Here is a 22023-nt window from a genome sequence, read left to right as displayed (position 1 = left end):
CTCCTTCCCAGACCTCCCTCTATCTTCCTGTCTCCACCTATATCCTTCCTTTGTCCCGCCCCCCTGACATCAGTCTGAAGAAGGGTCTCGACCCGAAACGTCACCCATTCCTTCTCTCCCGAAATGCTGCCCGACCTGCTGAGTTACTCCAGCATTTTGTGAATAAATCGATTTGTACCAGCATCTGCAGTTATTTTCTTATATTATGCCTCAAAACATTATGTTTCACCACGTTTGTAACACGAGTATCTCTTGACATTATCAAAAAATGCCCAGGGTTGATTTATCGGCAAAAAGTAGAACCAATCCAATCTGCATTATTGCTGTTACACTGATCATCAGCAAAGTGATGGAAGGGGCCATCAACAGCGCTCTCAAGTAGTCTTCTCACAACAGCTCACTGTTGGCTTTGGCAGTACCACATGATTCACGATGTTGCTGACTTAGTTCAGACAAAAGAGACAAATTGCAGTGGTGAGCTGTGAGTAACTTCCCGTGACATCCAAGCACAAGGAGTATAAAGGAATCAAAGAGAAACTGTTTGGAATTATATCTAGTACAAAGTGAAAATGGTTGAAATTCTCAGAGGCTTATCATCTCAGATGTAGGGTATTGCAGTAGGAATTCTTAGGGGGAGTATTCTATGGACAATCATCTTTAGTTGCTTCACTATTGACCCTTCCTCCACAATATTCCTTGATTGATTTATCATGTGAATTTCTTTCAGAAAAATAAAGCACCCCTTATCTACATCATATCCTGTTAATAATTCGCAAGTTAACTTTTGGACCATGAGAAAGTCTAACCACCATTAACTAAATTACAGTCAGCAAATCTCACCCCAGGTAACACTCTGAATGGAGATATGGTTGCCATTGACCAGGATCTTACCTGGATCAGCCTGGTAAATACTGTACGAGGTGAGTATCTGTGGCAAGTGACTCCATTCCTGACACCAAGGACTTTCCACCATAGAGGATGTATGTTAAGACATATGAAAGAATACTCTCCACTTTTGTTTTTACAAAAAAGCAACTCCAACAACATAATGTTCAAACCATCTAGGATATTACAGTCAACTTGATTATCATTTCATATTCCATCCTAAACATTCAATCCCTTCACCTCACAAGCACTGTGGCTGCATGTTAATAAGCTTCATAGACACCACAAAACTTATTTCTCAGCATCTCCCAAATCCATGACCTATGCCTTGCAGAAAGACAAGAATAGCAAGCATGTGGGAACACCACCACCTGCATGCTCCCCTCCGAGCCAAAAATGTCTTTATGCAGTTATCTGGAAATCACTCTGATTTATTTTATTTTCACTTTTTAAATCCTTCAACTTCCTACCCATCGTGCTTGTCGATACCTTCACCAGACTGGAGTGGTTCAAGATGACAGCTCACTTATACCTTAAGGGTAAATAGGGCTGGGTAATAAACTTTGTCCTGTCAGCAATACTCACATCCTACAATTAAATGTGAAACCAACCTCGCCTTTCTTGCTACTGAGCTGATAAATTTACATTTAGGAATCTCTCTTCCACTGGTGGAATAAATAAATTCCTTTCTCTCCTTCACCTCTTTCAACAAGACTTTGAAGCGACTCTTCAGGAAATCTAATGACCTGCTTCCTATACATTTTATACTTTGCAGGAGTTAAAAGCAATATTGTCAGTAAATTGAATGAAATCTGTTTAAGGAGATGCACTTGAAATAGGCCTCTGAAAGATGATGAAAATGACATCCAGAAAATGCAGATTTTATTTTTCTTAGCCCATAAGTCAAATGTAAATGCCACCTAGAAATTAAAATACCTGGACCAGATATCTGGGTCAATGAGTGCAGTTTGTATTTGCACAACTGAAACAAAGTTGAAAATCAACCCCTTTATATCAGATGACTCCAGAAAGACATTTTGGAAAACATATTTATTTAATGCTAGAAGCTCAAGGTTAGATATGTCTCAATTCATTTTGGTAAATTGGTTAATAATATATATGGATCCAGGTGAGAAGAGCCCAGCTATGTAAACCATACTCGTCTATTATCAAACAAGTGATTCTATTAAACATCAATTGGAATTGTTGAAGGTATTCTAGGAGCAATTTTGATCTACTATTCACCTGAACCAAATGTTAGAAAATATAAAAATATTGAAATAAACTTGTAATGTCTCCATGGTTCCTCCTTGAAAGGACCTTTAATCAGAAAATGATTTTACCCTCCAGCTTTGTACCCTTGTCAGTTTGATTCCGAAAGTTAAACAAAATTTAAAAGGATTGCTATCCATTTTCAGACCACTTCTCAATACTGCCAGATCTCTTCAAATCCTTTGATTCCGTACATCATACTATTCCTGAGAGTAAATTGTTTAAAATAAAATTGACCAAGCAAGACTATGGCACAACTCTGCCCACAAGTATAGAAATAAACGTGGGAATGGTAACATATTTAGATTTGTCACAAAACTCATGGAAGCAAGTACTAGTCTGCCATTTCTTTTAAATTACTGTCAAAGGTGTTGCATAATTCAATGGAATTTCAAAGTAGAGAAAAAATCTGAACTATTTGAAAAGGGACAGTGATGCGAGTGGGTGGAAGTCCCTGGGGATTCAAATGTATTATTATCGGAAACAAGCAAAATAGTATATTGAGTAGAAAAGTAAAAATATTCCTTTCAAGAGATATTGCCCTGAATTGGCCAACAGTTTTGCAGAAAAGTATTCTGTATTTCTTTGGCCTCTCCTAGAATGCTGTGAGCTGCAGGTTCTCCAACCAGGTGTCTTTGTACAGGAGATGAGCAAGATGCAGCAAACCACAATGTTTTTTTTCAGACTTTGAGCAGTTGGTTCTGCATGCGGCATTTTCATGTCCTGTCTATGAAACATAAGCATTGGTTCAGAATTCCAGTTGCCATTTTATATTGGCCCTGGTCATATTTATACTCATGCAGAGTGGAGGCGATGGGCAACTTTGCAACAACAAATATCAGAAAAAGTGGTTGGGTTTATGATGCAGCATTGTTTGATGCTAATCTTCATTGAGATTATGTAGATCCATTGGTTAGGATCATTCTTTGCATATCATAAATCAAGCATAAGAGATGAATTTCTATATTCAGTCAAATTTGACGAATACTTGGCAAAGACATTCAAATGATGGAGATAATTACTTAATTCAAGAAACCCCATGAAGAACCCTCTGCATTTCTCAAAGTTGTCATCCAGGGACGATCATTTCTATACTGCCGTTTGAAGAACAACTTTTGCTGGAGGAGGAGGTGGTTAATTTTGATTTTCCCTGCGATACAGCTGCAAATTCTCTCTGTAGTTACAAAGTAAAGAAAAAACTTTCAGGATGGAACAAAGAATTTTGAGCGCATATTTTGGAAAAAATTCCCCAACATAACAAGTAGCAGCAAGTCACTATTTCTGAAACCACCTACCCGCCTTCCATCAGACAAATTCTGCCCACTGTGGAAGAATCTGCATTTTCCATACTAGCCTTGGAACCTATGGAACCGGAGTAGCAACAACTGATTCTCAATCGCAAGACATGGCCTAGGACTGAGGACATGAATGAAAATCAAATATGTCTCCTTCAGCTAAGCCATGCATACTATCATTCACCCTATGAATACGTTAAAATACTACTATTCTAAAAAGCCTAAAGAGCCTGTCCCAGTTGGGCGATTTTAAGGCGACTGCCGCCGACTAGGCTGTCGCCGCATGTTCGCCTGGGTGTCGTGGGCATGATCGTGAGGAGTCTTCAATGAGACGTAGCAGATCTCGGCGCATCACAGAAAAAGTTGCCTGTCCGAATTTTTTTGCCGACAGCTGGCTTGTCGCCAAGTATCGTAGCTTATTGCGGGCTCGGTCGCATGTTGTCTCCAGGTTTGTTAGGTAGTCACTGGTACTGAGGACGGATGAATTTCATTGTCGACTACCAACGTCAACCGGAGACAGGTACCGGGGATCAGGAGAAGACAAGGTCTGACAGGAACTGTCAAAACCCGTTTTGACGGTTGACAGAAGTGCAGCTGCAACAGCCAGCTGCGGAATGGGGGCGGACACTACAATGCTGTCTCTCCTCCATTATAATTGAATAAGTTGCAGTTTAGTGACACCAGTAATTGGTCGATTTTAAGCAATAGAGCGATTATTATCGAATGCTTAACTACATAAACTTGCTTTCAGTCAATAACTATTTGGTCAAATGATTCTGTTCCGCTATCCTAATAAACTGCCGACCGTACTGTAACGGCAGGGGATTGTCGAGTGATGGTGTGACAGTGTAAACACCAGCAGAGTGGCTTCTTTTGTGGTTTAACGATTAGTAATTAGGATAGCAGAGAGTTGTCTCTGGTCAGGAATCTTCGTACATTCACCCTGCCTTAAGATGCTGATTTAAACCGAAGATAGACACATAAAGCTGGAGCAACTTATCTTTCATTCATTTGTTCCTTACCAACATCCAAGGATCTCTCGTTTCCCCTCTCCCCTGACTCTCAGTCTGAAGAAAGGGTCTCGACCCCAAACGTCACCCATTCCTTCTCTGCAGAGATGCTGCCTGTCCCGCTGAGTTACCCCAGCTTTTTAGTGTCTATTTTCTTCGACCTGACTGCAGCAGGTTACAAGGAACCAGATCTCCCAACAGTGGGAGGAAGAGTGGCCGTGGGATTTTCAGCGGGACTGGATAAGTAAAAGATGTTGATACCGGGGAGGCTGGTACAAATGCAGTGGGGACAACAGTATTGGCAGTTGGGTTCTCGCTGTCTTTCGGAAAAGTCCCGGACATCACGTTAAAACCAGATTCCAAGTCTCCCACGGGAACGCATTGGTTCTGCTGGAGGTTCACTGAAAAACCCTTGTCGCAGATGCATTTAGAAGCACGTAATACTAAAATTAAGAAAAGGCATTTGAAGATACCAGAAGATAGTTTTGTTTAACCAATTTATTTACCGTCAGGACATTTGACAGGTGGATTGGAGGCGACTGTTTGACGCTCAGGTAAGCGTGGGAATTTCGTGATGTTTCCGAAGACGGTGTAATCTCTTAGCCAGGTGCTAGTTTCACAAAAAAAGTAACTTGTATCGACCTGACTCGGCATTGTCATGGTCATTGTCGCAGACATTGTCGTAGGGTAAAAAAAAATTCTGCGATCCGCTACGACCTTGACAGTCGCCGGCAGTCGCATTAAAAATCGCGTAACTGGGACAGGCCCTTTAGTACTTTGCCCAGAAGGAGACTGGATGTATTTATCAGCTCTTCAAAACAAGATATCAGCAACCTATTTAATGCATGAATGCTTACAAATGTGTGCATAGACTGAGAGATGCAAAATATTCAGTACTTCTGTAGATAATGTAAGATAATAAAATTTAATGTAATAGTTCTTTTGATTTCCAGTGCCTGACCATATCTACTTTATGGTGTGGTTGGAGGTATGAAAGTATTCATCATGAATATAACAGGGGGCTTTTTTTTGCAGTGAGCTTTCCAAGCCACAGGCTGTAATTGGCACAAGTGCAGTTCTGATGTCAACTGTGCAAATGCTGCCAAAGTAGATGTGCAACTTGAAAGGCCCAAGATTGGGTGCGCTTTTATGTTGGCCCAAGTTTGGATACACACATAGTTTGGGGTGGGGATAGAGCATGGATCTGTGGTAATCTAGCGATTCCTCCAAAGATCTCTTGCCCAGATATTTTTGTAAATTATCCAAGATTCTGAATCCAATCTGCAAAAATTCCAGATATAATGTTTGGGACAAAGACGCATCATTTATTTATTTGTTCTGCACTCCACAATTTGACATTTCCAATAGAAAAAATCACATGTGGTTAAAGTGCACATTGTCAGATTTTAATAAAGGCCATTTTTATACATTTTGGTTTCACCATGTAGAAATTACAGCAGTGTTTATACATAGTCCCCCCCCCCCCCCCCCCCCCATTTCAGGGCACCATAAAGTTTGGGTCACAGCAATGTCTTGTAAATGAAAGTAGTCATGTTTAGTATTTTGTTGCATATCATTGGCATGCAATGACTGCTTGAAATCTGCGATTCATGGACATCACCAGTTTCTGGGTGTCTTCTCTGGTGATGCTCTGCCAGGCCTGTATTGCAGCCATCTTTAGCTTATGCTTGTTTTGGGGGCTAGTCCCCTTCAGTTTTCTCTTCAGCATATAAAAGACATGTTCAATGGGTTCAGATCAGGTGATTGACTTGGCTACTCAAGGATTGACCATTTTTTAGCTTTAAAAACTCCTTTGTTGCTTTAGAAGTATGTTTGGGATCATTGTCTTGCTGTAGAAGGAACCGCCGGCCAATGAGTTGTGAGTCATTTGTTTGAACGTGAGCAGATAGGATGTGTCTATGCACTTCAGAATTCATTATGCTGCTACTATCAGTGGTTGTTTCATCATGAAGATAAGTGAGCCAGTACCTTCAGCAGCCATACATGCCCAGGCCATAACACCCCCACCACCGTGCTTCACAGATGAGGTGGTATGCTTTGGATCTTGGGCAGTTCCTTCTCTCCTCCATACTTTTCTCTTACCATCACTCTGATATAAGTTAATCTTCGTTTCATCCGTCCACAAGACCATTTTTCCCGAACTGTGGTTGCTCCTTTAAGTACTTCTTGGCAAACTGTAACCTGGCCATTCTATTTTTGCAGCTAACCAGTGGTTTGCATCTTGCAGTGTAGCCTCTGTATTTCTGTTCATGAAGTCTTCTGTGGGCAGTGGTCATTGACAAATCCACACCTGACTCCAGAAGAGTGTTTCTGATCTGTCGGACAGGTGTTTCAGGATTGTTCTTTATTATAGAGAGAATTCTTCTGCAATCAGCTGTGGAGGTCTTTCTTGGCCTGCCAGTCCCTTTGCGATTAGTCAGCTCACCAGTGCTTTCTTTCTTCTTAGTGATGTTCCAAACAGTTGATTTTGGTAAGCCTAAGGTTTGGCTGATGTCTCTAACAGTTTTATTCTTGTTTCTCAGTCTCATATTGGCTTCTTTGACTTTCATTGGCGTAACTTTGGTCCTCATGTTGATAAACAGCAATAAAAGTTTCCAAAGGTGATGGAAAGACTGGAGGAAAGACTGGGTGCTGAGAGCTCTCATACCTGCATTAAGGAGCATTTAAACACACCTGAGCAATTACAAACACCTGTGAAACCATGTGTCCCAAACATGATGGTGCCCTGAAATGGGGGGGACTATATATATACACAGCTGTAATTTCTACATGGTGAAACCAAAATGTATAAAAATACCCTTTCATAAAATATGACAATGTGCTCTTTAACCACATGTGATTTTTTCTATTACAAATCTCAAATTGTGGAGCACAGAGCCAAATAAATAAATGATGGGTCTTTGTCCCAAACATTATGGAGGGCACTGAACAAGTGTCATATGAATGCCAGTGCCCACCGTCCAAAACTTTAGTGGCCATGCATAAGTTTTAGGCAATAAGATGTGGTGCCTATTCCTGTTTCCTGAACCCCTGGCCATGATGTTATCAGATACCAGAATAAATAAGCCACTTTATCTTGCATTCTGACCTACTTTATGGCAGCCTGTACAAACACACAGCCTACAAATGTACCATACTAGGCTACTTTTAAGGCTCACAATAGGTAACTTCCAGTCAAGGAGCAAACTATACATAGTTCCTGAATGTGTTTGTTTGTGTATTGAGTGGACCAAAGCAAAACGGAGTCAGGGGGTATGGGGAGAAGGCAGAAACAGGGTACTGATTGAGAATGATCAGCCATGATCACATTGAATGACGGTGCTGGCTCGAAGGGCCGAATGGCCTACTCCTGCACCTATTATCTATTGTCTATTGTCCCGAAGCTGGTTCTCCTCCATCTTATTGGGGATTTTATCTGCGTTAGCCTAGTGACTTTCAGCCCCAAAGGTTTGTTATGGAACCTTATTTTGTCATATTAATTCTTGTATATGATCTAATGTTGAGAAGTTAGAAGCAACCTGCTTCACATACTCAGCATACAGAGACCTGATGTAGGCTACTGAAAACTAGATGAACGTAACTAGTTAACCATTATAGTTAGGGGAGAAAAGAGATTGGCTGGGTAAAATGTAAAAATTGTCCCTAGTGGGTGTAGGATAGTGTTAATGTGCGGGGATCGCTGGGCGGCACGGACTTGGAGGGCCGAAAAGGCCTGTTTCCGGCTGTATATATATGATATGATATGATATGATATGACCTTTTCCATGGATTAAAAATTCATACCTTTCTGAGACGTGCTGCACCAGTTTCAGACTGAATTGCTTTCATTAATGCAGTCCGTGCATCTTCTTGATTAACAACAGACTTGGTTGAAAACTGTTCAGATTTTGTAAATTCTGCTGGTGGGGGAGGTGGAGCGGGAAGGTATTGTGATTCTGGTGGAGAATATTCTCTTGCTGATGCAGAAGATACAATATTGTTTGTGTCCTGTATTTCTTTACAAGCTGTTGAAGTTGTCTGTCAAAATAGTAAACATTGTTTTCACCAAAAATATGAACCACGTGAAAAATTGTGAAAATTCATTCCAAGTAACAAATAGAAAATAATGTAGGTTAAACTAGTACATTTATAAATGACTTCCTTGCACCAAAATACCAATAACATAAACTTTCAAAGTAAGTCTTGATAACAAACTGCAAATGTGTGATATTCATGTTTAAACTTTGTGATTAATGCTACATGTGGATTAGAAGAAAAGTAACCAGTGCCATTTAACATGATCGTGGCTCTTTTGTCTGTAACGTAATTTCTGCATTCCCATCTACTCATTGTATCCCTGTTGCACTTTTGTTAACAAAAAATATCAATCTCTGCCTTAAATATGCTCAAATTTATTTTCTAGAGATAGAAGCAGAATTCCAAAGGTTCATGATGCTAAGGGAAAAAAGTGCCCCATGTCTCCATCTGAATCCATGACTTTTGATTTTTAAATGATGACCTCTGGTTCCAGATTCATTTTTCAGGAGGAAGCATCCTGTCCACATCCATCCTGTGTGGACCCTTTTAAATATTATGTTCCATTCAAGTACTTTCTTATAAAGTCTTATAAACTCCAGCAAATGCAAGCCCAGCAAATCCAACTCTGAAAGTATTTAGAATAAAATATTATTCCATTCTTTATGCCATTGGCACATCTACCTTCTTTTCAGGCTAGTCTAACAGAAACATGTTTGGTACTGTTCCATCAAATTATAATGCTTATGCTTGGAAATGCTACATATCAAAAAATAAATCTGGACTGCTGTGTGCAGTTCCTGTTACCATGCTATAGGAAGGATGTGATTGAGCAAGAGAGGATGCAGGAAATATATTGCTGGACCGGTAGTCCTGAATTATGAGGAGGGATTGGATAGGCTGGAACTGGTCTCCCTGAAGTGACAAAGGCTCAGTGGGTGACCTTATTATATAAAATCATGACGGGCATAGATAAGGTGGATGGTCACAGTCTTTTTCGAAGGGAAGTGGAATCTAAAACTAGAGGGCATTGGTTTAAGGTGAAAGATTGAAAGGGGACCTGAAAGTAAGTTTTTCCACACAGAGGATATATGGAATGAACTGCCAGAGGCAGCGGTAAAGTACAATTACAATATTTTAAAGAGATTTGGTCAAGTTCATAGATAGGAATGATTCAGAGGGACATGAGTCCAATGATGACATTCAACATCATTATCCCCTCCAAACCTGTTACCAAGCTGGAGCCACTTTCTTTGAAGAAAGCATACAAATTTATTGGCTTATAACCTGAAGATAATAGAAAGGGGAGTCACTTGTCATGGGATGCATGGTGGTTGATATGTTCTTGCTTCTAATGCATTTGTGTGGCTGGTCCAGTTAAATATTTTGTAAAGTCCATTCTATATTAATAGTTAAGAATTACCTTCTTAATGATGAAGGTGATATGGCAGAAATAATTTCAATGCCCAATAACCTTTTTTTTTAAAAGATGTCACGATCAACAAATGGACAAAAAGATTTGACAGCTCATTCCACTCAAAGTTTGAGCACTGATTAGAACATAAAACAATCTTTTATGCACATCTCTCTAAGAATTCCCAAGGTTCACAATCTCTGCACAGTAATGGTGGAGGCAGGTATAAAAACAGCATTTAAAAGACATTTGGATATACTCTTGGCTTGCGAGACATGGACAGTGTACAGCAGGCATGCCAGACAGCTTAACCACTCCCATATGACCCATCTGCACAGAATATTTCATCTCAAGTGGCAAGACAAGATTGCAAATACCCAGATTCTATTCCAAACCAACTTCACCACCAGTTTTATATCGTTGAATGAACCATATATGAGGTGGCAGGACATGTCAGAAGAATGGCTGATGAAAGAATACCAAAGTTGCTACTCTATGAAGAGCTGACTGAGGATAAACGATCATGTGGTGTACAGGAAAATAGATTCAAAGACCGGTTTAGAATATCCCTGAAGAGTTCCAACATTGACACACTTCACTGAGACCAAAAAAAATGGAATCAATATTGGGTCCAAGTCCATAACTCCCTGAAATAGGCAATAGAAGTAGATGAGTAGTAAACAAGGCATACAATATGCATGCCTTCATTGGTCGAGGCGCTGAGTATAAATAGCATATATAACTCACACAATTGTAAGGGATATACATATTGTGGTTATCCCTCGAGGTCGAGGATGATGGTCTACGTTCCGTTGTTTTTATGAACTCTCAGATAGCTTATGAGTCCAATCCTGGCTTTGAAAGTTCTTCCGCATTCAGGGCAGGTAATTCCAGATGTCAGATCGGGTTTTGGTTGTTGCTGCCTCTCTTTCCGTTTACTTCTCTTTTCTTCTAATTATGCGCATCTATTGGCTTCTAAGGTCGCTGTTCCCTTTTGGATGATGGTGTCAGAGTTTCCTGTCCTTGGCATTGGTTTCCCAATTGTCGATGTCAATTTCACATTTCTTCATGCTGGCTTTTAAGGCATCTTTGAATCTCTTCTTTTATCCGCCCCTTTTACATTTGTCTTCTTTAAGCTGGGAGTAGAAGCTTTGCTTTGGTAGACACTTGTCTTCCATCCGAGCAACATGACCGCTCCATCTTGGTTGGTTCTTGATGACGAAGGCTTCGATGCTTGATGTTTTTACTTCATTCAGCACGCTGACGTTGGTTCTTCTGTCTTCCCAGCTGATATTTAAGCTGTTTCGAAGACATCATTGATGGAACTTTTCAAGTATTTCAGATGGCGTCGGTATGTTGTCCAGGTTTCTGATGCATACAGGAGCGTTGGAATCACCACTGCTTTGTACACTAACATTTTGGTGTCTGTTCGGATGTCACGATTTTGAAAGACTCTCATTTGACGACGTCCAAAAACTGTTCCAGCACACTTAAGATGATGTTGGATCTCGTCATCAAGGTCGACATTGGAGGAGGTGACTTTCAAGGTACGGAAAGTGATCCACATTTTCCAGGGTTGTTTCACCAAGTTGAATTGACGGTTCTTTCCGATTTGTCTCAGTTGGTGACGATTGGTAGATAACCTGAGTCTTCTTGGAGTTGATGGTTAGTCCACATTTCGTGTATGCACTGTTGAAGGCAGCCAGGATCTGTTGCAGATGATTGTTGCAGTAACGGATCAGCGAATGATCAGCCATGATCACATTGAATGGCGGTGCTGGCTCGAAGGGCCGAATGGCCCACTCCTGCACCTATTGTCTATTGTCTATTAAAAGTAAGCATGATACCAAATTATTAAGTGTTTAGCTAAAATAGATGAGCGCCTGTCACTAACAAGATTTGCAAGACAACAAGACTATTCTATCACATAACTAAAGGAGAAAAAGCAATGCAAACCATTTCCACATGTCCTGGAATATGTTTTGATCACACAATATTCAGACCCAGAGGTGAGGATATCAAGTGATTCACAATTTTATTTAAAGTTTTTATTCAGCTCTGATTTTACTTCTGGTTTTAAATATTGAACTTTTTAAGGTTTCTTTTAACTTTGAGTTTTATTGAAGATACTCAACTTACTTCATCTCTTGCATAACTATATTTTCTTAGATTGCTCTCATTTTCATTTTTATGCTTAACGTTTCCTGTTTTCATTTTCTTTTGCATTCAGTTTTCACAACTTAATTGCTATTCCATCACACAATGCTTTATCAACATTTTAAATAAAAATAGTGAAGAATAAAGGATGTACATCCCCATGAAAGATTATACTCCATGCAACAGTTTCCATCCCTCCCATTTCCTTTGAACGTCATGTTCCACAATTAAGTTTTCCACATAGTTTTGACTGGTATTTGCTTTTCGTTCTTTTTTAATTTAACCTTTGATCTTTCCCAATGTTTTCATGCAATGCCAGTTCTAATTTTATAATGGTTTGATAACTGTGAAGGATGTACATACTCCTAACTAATTTTTCTATTCATCATTACTTTAAGTCTTGAAATTACATTGTGCTCCAAAGTATAACATGCTCTACATGATCATGTGATACATTTTTTAAACACTAAATGATCATTCAGGTTAAAATAGGTTGGTTAATTCTTCTAGTGAATACCAAATATGGATACATACATTAAGTTCAAGGTTCAAGGTTTGTTTATTGTCACAGGTACCGATTAAGTTATATGTATTTATCTGTAGCAAAGACATCTAAATACTCAAATCTCTAATGGACTATAATTATTCAAATTACAGCCTAATAATAAGAACATAAAACAGAATAGGTCAGCACAAGAACAGACCATTCAGCCCACCATGCCTGCACAACCATGATGCCATTCCAAACTAACTTCATCTGCTACATAAGGTCCAGATCTCTCCATTCCCTGTTTATGTGTCTGTCTAAATGCTTCATAAATGTTGATGTCGTAACTGCTTTTACTACCATCCCTGGCAGCGCATTTCTGGCTCCCACCACCCTCCCACAGAAACCTGTCTTGTAGATCTATTTTTAACTTGTCCCCTCTAACTTTAAAACTAATCCCTCCAGTATTTAACATTCCCTTCATGGGAAAAATACTCTATCTACCCTATTTATGGGTTTCATAATTTTATAAACCTTTGTCAGGTCATCCCCTCAATCTCCAACGGTCCAGTGAAGACAATCAAACCTCTCAAATCCAGCTGATATCCTGGTGAACTTCTTATGCACTCTTTCCAAAGCCTCTTCCCTTGGAGTGGTGACCAGAATTGCACATAATAATCCTATACTAATCTCATTTTATCCTTCCCACATTGCTATCAATTTCCACCACCCCACCCTGATTTCATGATCTCATCGCTTGTGTTTTTGTTTATAGAAGATTATCGAGTAAACTAGTGAGACAATACCAAAAGCTTGGTAATTGTTGTTACACAGAAATTAATTTGAAATTAAGATGGCGCAGTGTTCCATTTAAACGTTAGAAGAATTTCTACAAAAGATATTATAGATGAATGACCACAATGTTTTTTCATTGCATTTAACTCTAATTTTCTGATCCAGTAGAAATTAGGGCATTAACACAAGGATATCCTGGATAATTTAGGCATGAAAAATAATGTTGTGTGGTGAAAAGGCCACACTAGGATTAGGAATTTAACACTGCCTACACATATATGTGTGAGCACTACACATGGAACGGTCACAGCCACTTGCTGCTTGGTGTAAGTAGCTATTGGAGCAAGTAGCTATTAGAGGGAGAGTCAAAAAGATCTCTTCAGAAATCTTTTGAATTGGATTAACTGAATTCTTATTTGCATTATTTTGTTTTTTCACTCTCAAACCTGGGTGGTTTGATGCTTCTTTTATTTTCAGTTAGGAATTACCTTTTGTTGTTGCAAAATTGTTATTACCATGACAAACAATCTGCTTGCCTATTTGCAATGCTTTTTCTTTGGAACAGCCAGAAGGCCCTAATAGCGGCATTAGAAGATCCAAGACTACTCCATGTTCTGTTTTTCTATCTGGGCCTATTCAAATCCAGCCACAGATAAAGATCAGCCTAATTACCTTTTACAATCTTAATGAGCAAAATGCCTGAAACATACTTAACCTCTGCCAGAAGTTACATAGGGAATCCCTGGTGATGTCCACCTTATATGTCAGTTTATCTGGATTCCATGTCTGTGCATTGCAACATGAAAGTCAGTGACAAGCTGGTGGTCAAATGCTGCCACATCTGGCCTCCTGTTCAAACACTGGATTCACCCGTTTATCCAGTTTTGGAACATAGGTATCCTGAGCTAAGGGGCTTTATCCAAAATACATTGGTGCCTTTGACCTTAATTGAAAAATTGCCAGTAAGTCATTTACTTTTATTTGTTATGAATTACTTTCTGATACTTTAAGATGTTTTAATATAATAAATTTTGATATGAAATAATTTTGTGAAAAGTATTTATTTGATGTTTTCTTATACTACTCGACTTTATAAGCCAGTACTTTCTGAGAAGTTTAAAGAGGTTTGACATGTCAGCGACACTCTCATAAACTTCTACAGATCTACTGTAGAAAGTATCCTGACTGTTTGCATCATAGCCAGTCACAGCATTTCCAACAAACAGGAATGCAAGTGGCTGCAGAGAATGGTGGGCTCAGTCTGGTCCACCACGGGCACAGCCCTCCCCAGCGTTGAAAGCATTCACATCAGGTGCTGCCTCAAGATTATGGCATCTATCATCAAAGATTCCCCACCATCTGGGTAAAGCCCTCTTCTCTTTGATAACATCAGGTCGAGGTAAAAAAGCCTGAAGTTGCACACTATCAGGTTCAAAAACAGCAGCTTTCCTATATTTATCAGGTTCTTGAACCGACCCGCAGAGCCCCTATCGTACCTTGGAAATGGAACACTACAGACCACCTCTTACACTGACATGGACTTGTTTATTTTTCTAATTGCGTTTTGTACTATTGTTTTTTTATTTTACAGTCTTTTTCTCTTTTCACTGTCTTGCGGAACTTATTTTTGAATTATTTTTCTGTTTGTTGTCTGCATCCATGTTCCTGTGATACTGTGATGCTGCTTAAGTAAGATTTTCATTGCATCCATATCGCTTCGTTCTTGTGCATATAACAATACACACAATATGATTGGACGACTCAATGATTATCAGAGCCATTCAACAATCTCACTGAGAGTTGTTTGGCACTTAGCTATCAGCAGACTGTCAAATTGTAACTGCGGTCGGTCTTGGTCTTCCAGTGTGAGTGTTCACAGATGCAAACCCCATATTCTTTAAAACGCAAAATCTGCTTGGGCTGTATGTTGTGTGTAGTTGTGCCAGGAACCTTGCACAATCCCTGACCTCCATCTGGTGCTGCACCAGCAACAAATTGCCAGGGATTCATTGTGGAATGGCTGATTGTGAAGGTTGGTTTTTAAACATGTTCGAGTGAGCAATGTGGCTATTTACAGCTGTTGCAGGGTTGAGACTGCATCCTGAGTAGCATGACTGTAGTGTTCCATTTCCAAGGTACGATAGGGGCTCTGCGGGTCGGTTCAAGAACCTGATAAATATAGGAAAGCTGCTGTTTTTGAACCTGATAGTGTGCAACTTCAGGCTTTTTTACCTCCGACCTGATGTTATCAAAGAGAAGAGGGCTTTACCCAGATGGTGGGGAATCTTTGATGATAGATGCCATAATCTTGAGGCAGCACCTGATGTGAATGCTTTCAACGCTGGGGAGGACCAGGCTGAACCCACAACTCTCTGCAGCCACTTGCATTCCTGTTCGTTGGAAATGCTGTGACTGGCTATGATGCAACCGGTCAGGATTCTTTCTACAGTAGATCTGTAGAAGTTTATGAGAGTGTCGCTGACATGTCAAACCTCTTTAAACTTCTCAGAAAGTACTGGCTTATAATGTCGAGTAGTATAAGAAAACATCAAATAAATACTTTTCATAAAATTATTTCATATCAAAATTTATTATATTAAAACATCTTAAGTATCAGAAAGTAATTCATAACAAATAAAAGTAAATGACTTACTGGCGATTTTTCAATTGAGCTCAAAGGCACCAACGTATTTTGAGTCATTGCTGGGACTGGCATACTTGTAACATGTCGTGGCAAACAGCCTGGGTCCAACAGTCTCGCTAATGGGGTGTCAACACAGAGCAGGTGCTGCCATTCTCCAGCAATGGGTCAATTTAATGTGCCAGCCAGGATGCACCTCTGAGCTTTTAATCTTCATACTGAGCAGCTACCAGCTTTAGCTTAGCCAGTACCAGCCCACAAAGGCAACTCGAACACCTCTAAATGCCTTCTCATGTGGGCGGCATGGTGGCGCAGCTGTAAGGTTGCTGTCTTGCAGCGCCAGAGTCCCGGGTTCGATCCTGACTACGGGTGCTGTCTGTATGGAGTTGGTACATTCTCCCTGTGACCTGTGTGGGTTTTTCTGGGAGCTCCGGTTTCCTCCCACACTCCAAAGATGTACAGGTTTGTATGCTGATTGGCTAAGTATAATTGTAAATTGTCCCTTGTGTGTGTTGAATAGTGTTAATGTGTGGGGATCCCTAGTCAGCATGGACTCAGTGGGACAAAGGCCCTGTCTCTGTGCCGTTTCTCTAAACTAAACTAAAAATGTCTGAGCCAAGACTGCACGGTAGATTCAGTGCTGTTAAAGGGCCAGTGTGGAGAAGGGTCTTAACACAGCCTGAGGAGGACAGGAGTTTGCAATCAGCTTTCTGATATTCAGGTACCTGTGAACATACCCTGAATGTTTAGCAAATTACCAGTATAGCCATGAGCTGTCAAAATGCCATCAGTGCAACTGGAGAGCTGGCAACAAAACCGACCACTTGCTGAGTCCTACAGAGTGAAAAATTGTGACCGAGAGCAGAATGAGGAAAATATGAGTGGCAGGCTGGACTGAATGTACCGAATGAAACAGCATTGCCATCCAGCCCAACACTACAAAAACAGCACCTGTCCACTCTTCACCTTGTGCGCCTCCCTGAATCGAAGAAAAAATGAGTTAAATTAAGTTCTCTAAAAAGAATCCCATCAGTTTTTCAGTCTTGTGGTCTTTACTCATTAACATAACCTGTTTTTCTTGTTAAATACTGATAAATCTTCTGTGCCGTCTCAGCAACTTATGTTTTTATTGCCCGTTGATTTTCCCATAGAACTGTTACCATAACAAAAGGAAGCTTAACTGTTAAGACCTGAATCACCAGGAAATCCTTCTGAACACTCCCAATCATTTTTCATTATAAACAAAATTTTATATAAATAAGCTCAGTGGTAGAATTCTCATTTCTGACTCTGAAACTCATGGGGTCAAGTTCAAAATGTAAACACTTAATTTGAGCTTTTGTGTTAATGTGGTAGCAAGGAAGGGGTCAGTGCTGAAGTTCCTGCCTTTCATCAGTGAATGTCTGTCTACTCACTCACTGAATAGAGAAGGACCTCTGATATGGTTCTGAATGATGCAGAAATTCCAGATTATCCTTGAGAATTTACATCCTTCAGCTCATATCATTACAAGTTTTATAATCCTTGTTTTGTGCAACCCAATTGTGGACAATATCTTTATGTCACCTCCTGTATTTTCTTTTAACAATTGATAAAATGTTTCCTCCTTTTATAACTTATAACGTTATTGTAATTTCTCTCAATAAACTGCACAAAATCCCATTCACAAGGTTTTCTGCTACAAATAATTATTAGAAAATCCTGTATGCTTTGATTAAACAGGATCTACAAAAAAAAGAATACATAGAACATAAAAAAGTACAGTATAGCGATGCCGTCTGGAGCTGTGCTCCTGGTAGGGTCACCCAAGGCGGTAAGGTCGAGGGGGAAGTCCCTGACAAAGAGCAATCCAACCAAGACCTCAACGGTGGAACAGGAGGAGGATGATGGCTGACTTTTGTGGAACGTCACAACGGCTGGGAAGGCGGATAAAGACTGCAGCAGAAACGGGTCTCCGGTCGTCTTGGACTCCATGCCACTGGATCCTGACCCAGATCTGTCAAGGACCGTGTGGTGGTTGTCTGTGCACCAGTCTCCCCACGATAAACAAAGTCACGCACAGGCATCCTCTATGGAGAGGAGTCATACTCGTTTCGAGTGACCACCGATGATGACAGTACATGAACAGACCCTTCGGCCCACAAAGTCTGTGCCTACCATGATACTAAAATAAACTATTCTCATCTGCCTGCACATCATTAATATTCCTCATTCTTTGCATATCCATGCACCTATCTAAAAGCCTCTTTTACACCACGATTGTATCTGGCTCCAAAATAGGTTTGGTTTACAGAATCAGAAAAGTGACACAAGGGCACTGATTCCAAATTAACTAATTTGCAAGTTGAAGAATAGCAACCACTTGACAGGGTATTGCTAAACAAATTGCAGGATACTCATCTATCAGATCTAGGGAGGGAAGAATGTGTGCATCCAAATGCTCTTCCAATACCCAGAGACACACCAAACATTCATGATATTTTCCCAAATTAATCAGAAAACTATTGTTCAAGCTCATTATATTTACCTTTTTCAGTTTTGAAATACCACTATGTGCTCTTATTGATGCCAAGAGTGCAGAGTGTTCATTCTCTATTGCAATAATTGAAGATTTCTTCATGTTATCATGCATCATTTTATCAGAAGTCTAGCAAAAAGAGAACATTCATCAGACACGACATTAAAACAACTGGATTTATCATTAGAAAATCAAAACTAAACAATCAAATGTTTTGTACCTTTCTAAGTCGTTCTTTGTTTTCTCCTGACTGGATAGCTTTCATCAAGGTGTTGTGTATGCACTCGTCTTTCGGGATTGGCTTCGGAATGATGGGTTTGAATTTCTTGACAGGGCCAAACAAGCTGGAATTGGATTTGATATTAAAACTATTTAAGTTAAAGGACTGTGAATTTTCTGATTCCTTAGTTGATGCTATTTCAGTAACCAAAGTTCTAGCAACAGAGGATGTTGGCAGATTTAAGGCAGAAATGGTATCTGAGATGCAGTCACTCTGTCTTGCTTCAGTAGAATGAGTTTTAACAGAGTCTGAAAATGAAGTTGAATATGGAGTGAATGTAAATGTTTTGGTCCTGTCAACTATTTGATCATTTGGAGAATTGGAGATCACACCTTTCACAAATGCTGATTGGAAGGTACTTTGTGGAATCAAGCTCTTTGCAGTGGTGCATTCCTCATTCGTGGAAATTGATTCCTTTAAGATTATCTGGGATGGTTGTTTCTCTAAAGTAATTTTGTTAACAGCATTTGTTTGTTCTGATGCATTTTTAATTAAGCAGTTCTGATTTAGAACATCATCAGTATCAACGCTTTTTTGTGGCAAAACATTTAATCTATTCAGCACTTTTGTAACATCTTCTGTGTTACAGCTGGAGTGATGCGCAAACTCTATGTTCAGTTGGCTTCCCATCTTTGAAGATTTGGGAGAAGATTTCTCCTCAGCAGAACTAAATTTATGTGTGTCATCAGATCTTTTCTCAAATCCAGTTCTAGACTGACCAATAGATTTATTCCTAGTTTCAGTTTTTGTTGATTGTAGTCCTGTGTAACGGCAAATTGCTGAGGCAACATCTTGGCTTGAGCTTCTTCTGTCGGGCCTGATAAAATTATTTCTTATTTTGGGCTGACTATTTACAGGCATGCTTGTCATTTTAACATTCGACGGCACATCTGCCATAAATGGTTTCTCCTCAATGGATTGCGAATAGGTTTTACTTTTGGTACTTGCAGCTGCAACCTGTGCAGTAACTGCAATGGATGTGGGGAATAGAATTGTTGACTGTTTTTCTGGCCATTGTTGCTGCAACCTAGCAGCTGTGCATTCTGATTTATTTATCGTCACAATTTCAGCTGTATTGGCACACTGCAGGTTATTCTTATCTGTACTTTTCACATTCCAAAATGCCTTTGCCCTCCTTACAAGTGATTCTTTGTCAGTGGCTAAACTCTTTGTTGCAGTCTCTTTACTTATTCCTTCATTGCTCTTTGCATGCATTAAATTGCCTTGATCATCAATCTTGATAGCAAATGTGTCTCGTGACAAGTGTTCTCTTTGCTGAGGTTTTATAGTTGGCTTTTGTGGAATAACTGTGAATGTTCTCATACCTACTTTTGGAACACAGTCATTAGTAATTTTGTTGGCAGTGATTAGCCATCCGTCTGATGTATGTTTGTGTTCTCGAGTATGGGTTGCTGCTGAATACCTCTCAACTTGCCTCCCATGTTTTGATTGGCAGTTTCTCTCTTCCAATACTACTGTGTCAATCTTTGCAGGTGCAATGCTAAGCATGTTTTTCCCAACATTCCCTCTAATCTGCATATCACATGCCAGTTCAGTTGCTGGGAAAGTTATTTTTAATTTGCTTTCTCCAGGCTTCATCTCATCTTGAACAACTTTAACCTCTGTTTGCAAATGTCCGTGTGTTTTTTTAATAGGCTCTCTTGGCACATCAATGCAGTCAACAACATTTGAAGGATAGGATGTGCTGGACGACATATCAGATGGGGACAGCTCACAAATATTGATTGTGCAAATTCCAGTTGTAACTTTCGAGTTTGTTTCTCCATTCCTGTCTGTAATAGTTAATCCTTCTACTTTTGAAGGTTTTGGAACTTCTTTCAGTAATACCTCCTCTTCAACTTTCTCTTGGCAAGTCCATGGTACTTCATCAATGATTGTCACTGGCACAGTTTCCTGGTCATCAACTGTTCTTTCCGACAATGTAGAAGACGTTTTGGAGGCCAATTCTTCTTGCATTGCTGCCAAATAATTTTTAGAGATCGCTACATGTTTAAATGAAACCTTTTGGTTGCACACAAGAAGATTACATGGATTATTTTAAGAACACTCACCCCTCTACCGCCTAGTCATCTCAAATTTCACTGATTTTGTTGAAAGAGATTTGGTACAAATCCAGTTAATCTAGAGCATTACAGGTGGGTGGAAGGGAGGAAGGGAAGGGGGATTTAGAATCACCTAACGGGTGCTGTAAAATTCACACTAAATGAACTTTGTCATATTTTAGCAAAAACTGACAGATCTACAAGCTGCTTCGTGCATCAAAAGGCACAGTAGTTTGGCAACGTGCCGCAGACCTGTGCTTGTTTTCTGCAAAATTCCTGCACAGCAACATTCTATTACTTAGAGTGGCTCAGACACATGGGAAATAGCATCAGACTTTCAGTTTAGGGTGTAGGATCTTCAAGGTCAGGTTTAGTATTGGTGAGTTGGGTAGGGAAGTCTTGATTGTTTAAAGGCAAAAGGGCTGAGCAGCATAATCAGGGAAGCAACTGTTGCTTTGGTGAGCATCACAATAACAATTGGACTGTTGGGCAAGTAGTGACTTGAGAGCAAACAACATCAGCTGCCTTATGGGGTTGGGAATGGAAGAAAAGGCCTGTGCATTCCACTGAACAGCCGCAGGCCAGGTAAGAGTGGTACTCAAAATGTTGTGGAATAGCATGGAGAATCGAGATGATGGAGGAAGTAAGCTGGGGAGAAGATCTTGGAGGTGAAGGTCAAAGTGAAAATCAAACGTTGCGAGAGCTAAACAGCACTACAGGAGAGGGTTGCTGGGAATGGTGGATGTGTCAGAGAGAACTGTGGGGAAAGGTGGACATAAGATTATTCCAGGGATGGGAGGAGGAGATCAGAGGAAAAATTGGAGCAATCAGTGGTGAATTTGGAGGTACAGTAATTGAGATTAGAGGATGGTGTGAGCACATTGTATTAGGGGGGATTGATGGGGGGGGGGGGGTCAGAAAAAAAGTGATATCGACCTGGAGGAAGGCCAAAGCAGACATCAACCCTGTGGCTGTGACCTGCTTCTGCACTTTCTTGGCCCTCTGGTGCTTGTAAGTGATATCAAATGAGTGGTGTTTGCCAATTGACATCACTGCATATGCTCAGTCACCTCAGTGGGCAGTATGTCATTTACAAGGAAATCTCAGCAACAATTTCAGTCAACATCTTTGGCTTGACCGGAAAATGACCCTCTAACTACAAATATTTATG

The 22023-nt window shown here is 40.1% G+C and overlaps 1 protein-coding gene across 5 annotated transcripts in view; it reads right to left on the bottom strand.

Moving 5' to 3' along the window:
• The window catches only part of cobl (cordon-bleu WH2 repeat protein), a 231030-nt gene that overhangs the window by 4995 nt on the left and 204012 nt on the right, over nt 1–22023 (bottom strand). For 4 of the 5 annotated variants that reach the window (XM_078418551.1, XM_078418558.1, XM_078418565.1 and 1 more), the window contains exons 11-13: nt 18730–20768; nt 18519–18638; nt 8267–8500 (exon numbers count right to left, since the gene is read on the bottom strand). In XM_078418551.1, coding sequence (XP_078274677.1) covers nt 8267–8500; nt 18519–18638; nt 18730–20768 — 2393 coding nt within the window. The remainder of the gene's footprint in view (nt 1–8266; nt 8501–18518; nt 18639–18729; nt 20769–22023) is intronic. The other variant, XM_078418585.1, reaches the window with a different exon arrangement.

This window comes from Rhinoraja longicauda, chromosome 2 (genome assembly GCF_053455715.1).
Source record: "Rhinoraja longicauda isolate Sanriku21f chromosome 2, sRhiLon1.1, whole genome shotgun sequence".
Lineage (NCBI taxonomy): Eukaryota > Metazoa > Chordata > Chondrichthyes > Rajiformes > Arhynchobatidae > Rhinoraja > Rhinoraja longicauda.
This window is presented reverse-complemented; position numbering and strand designations above follow the sequence as displayed.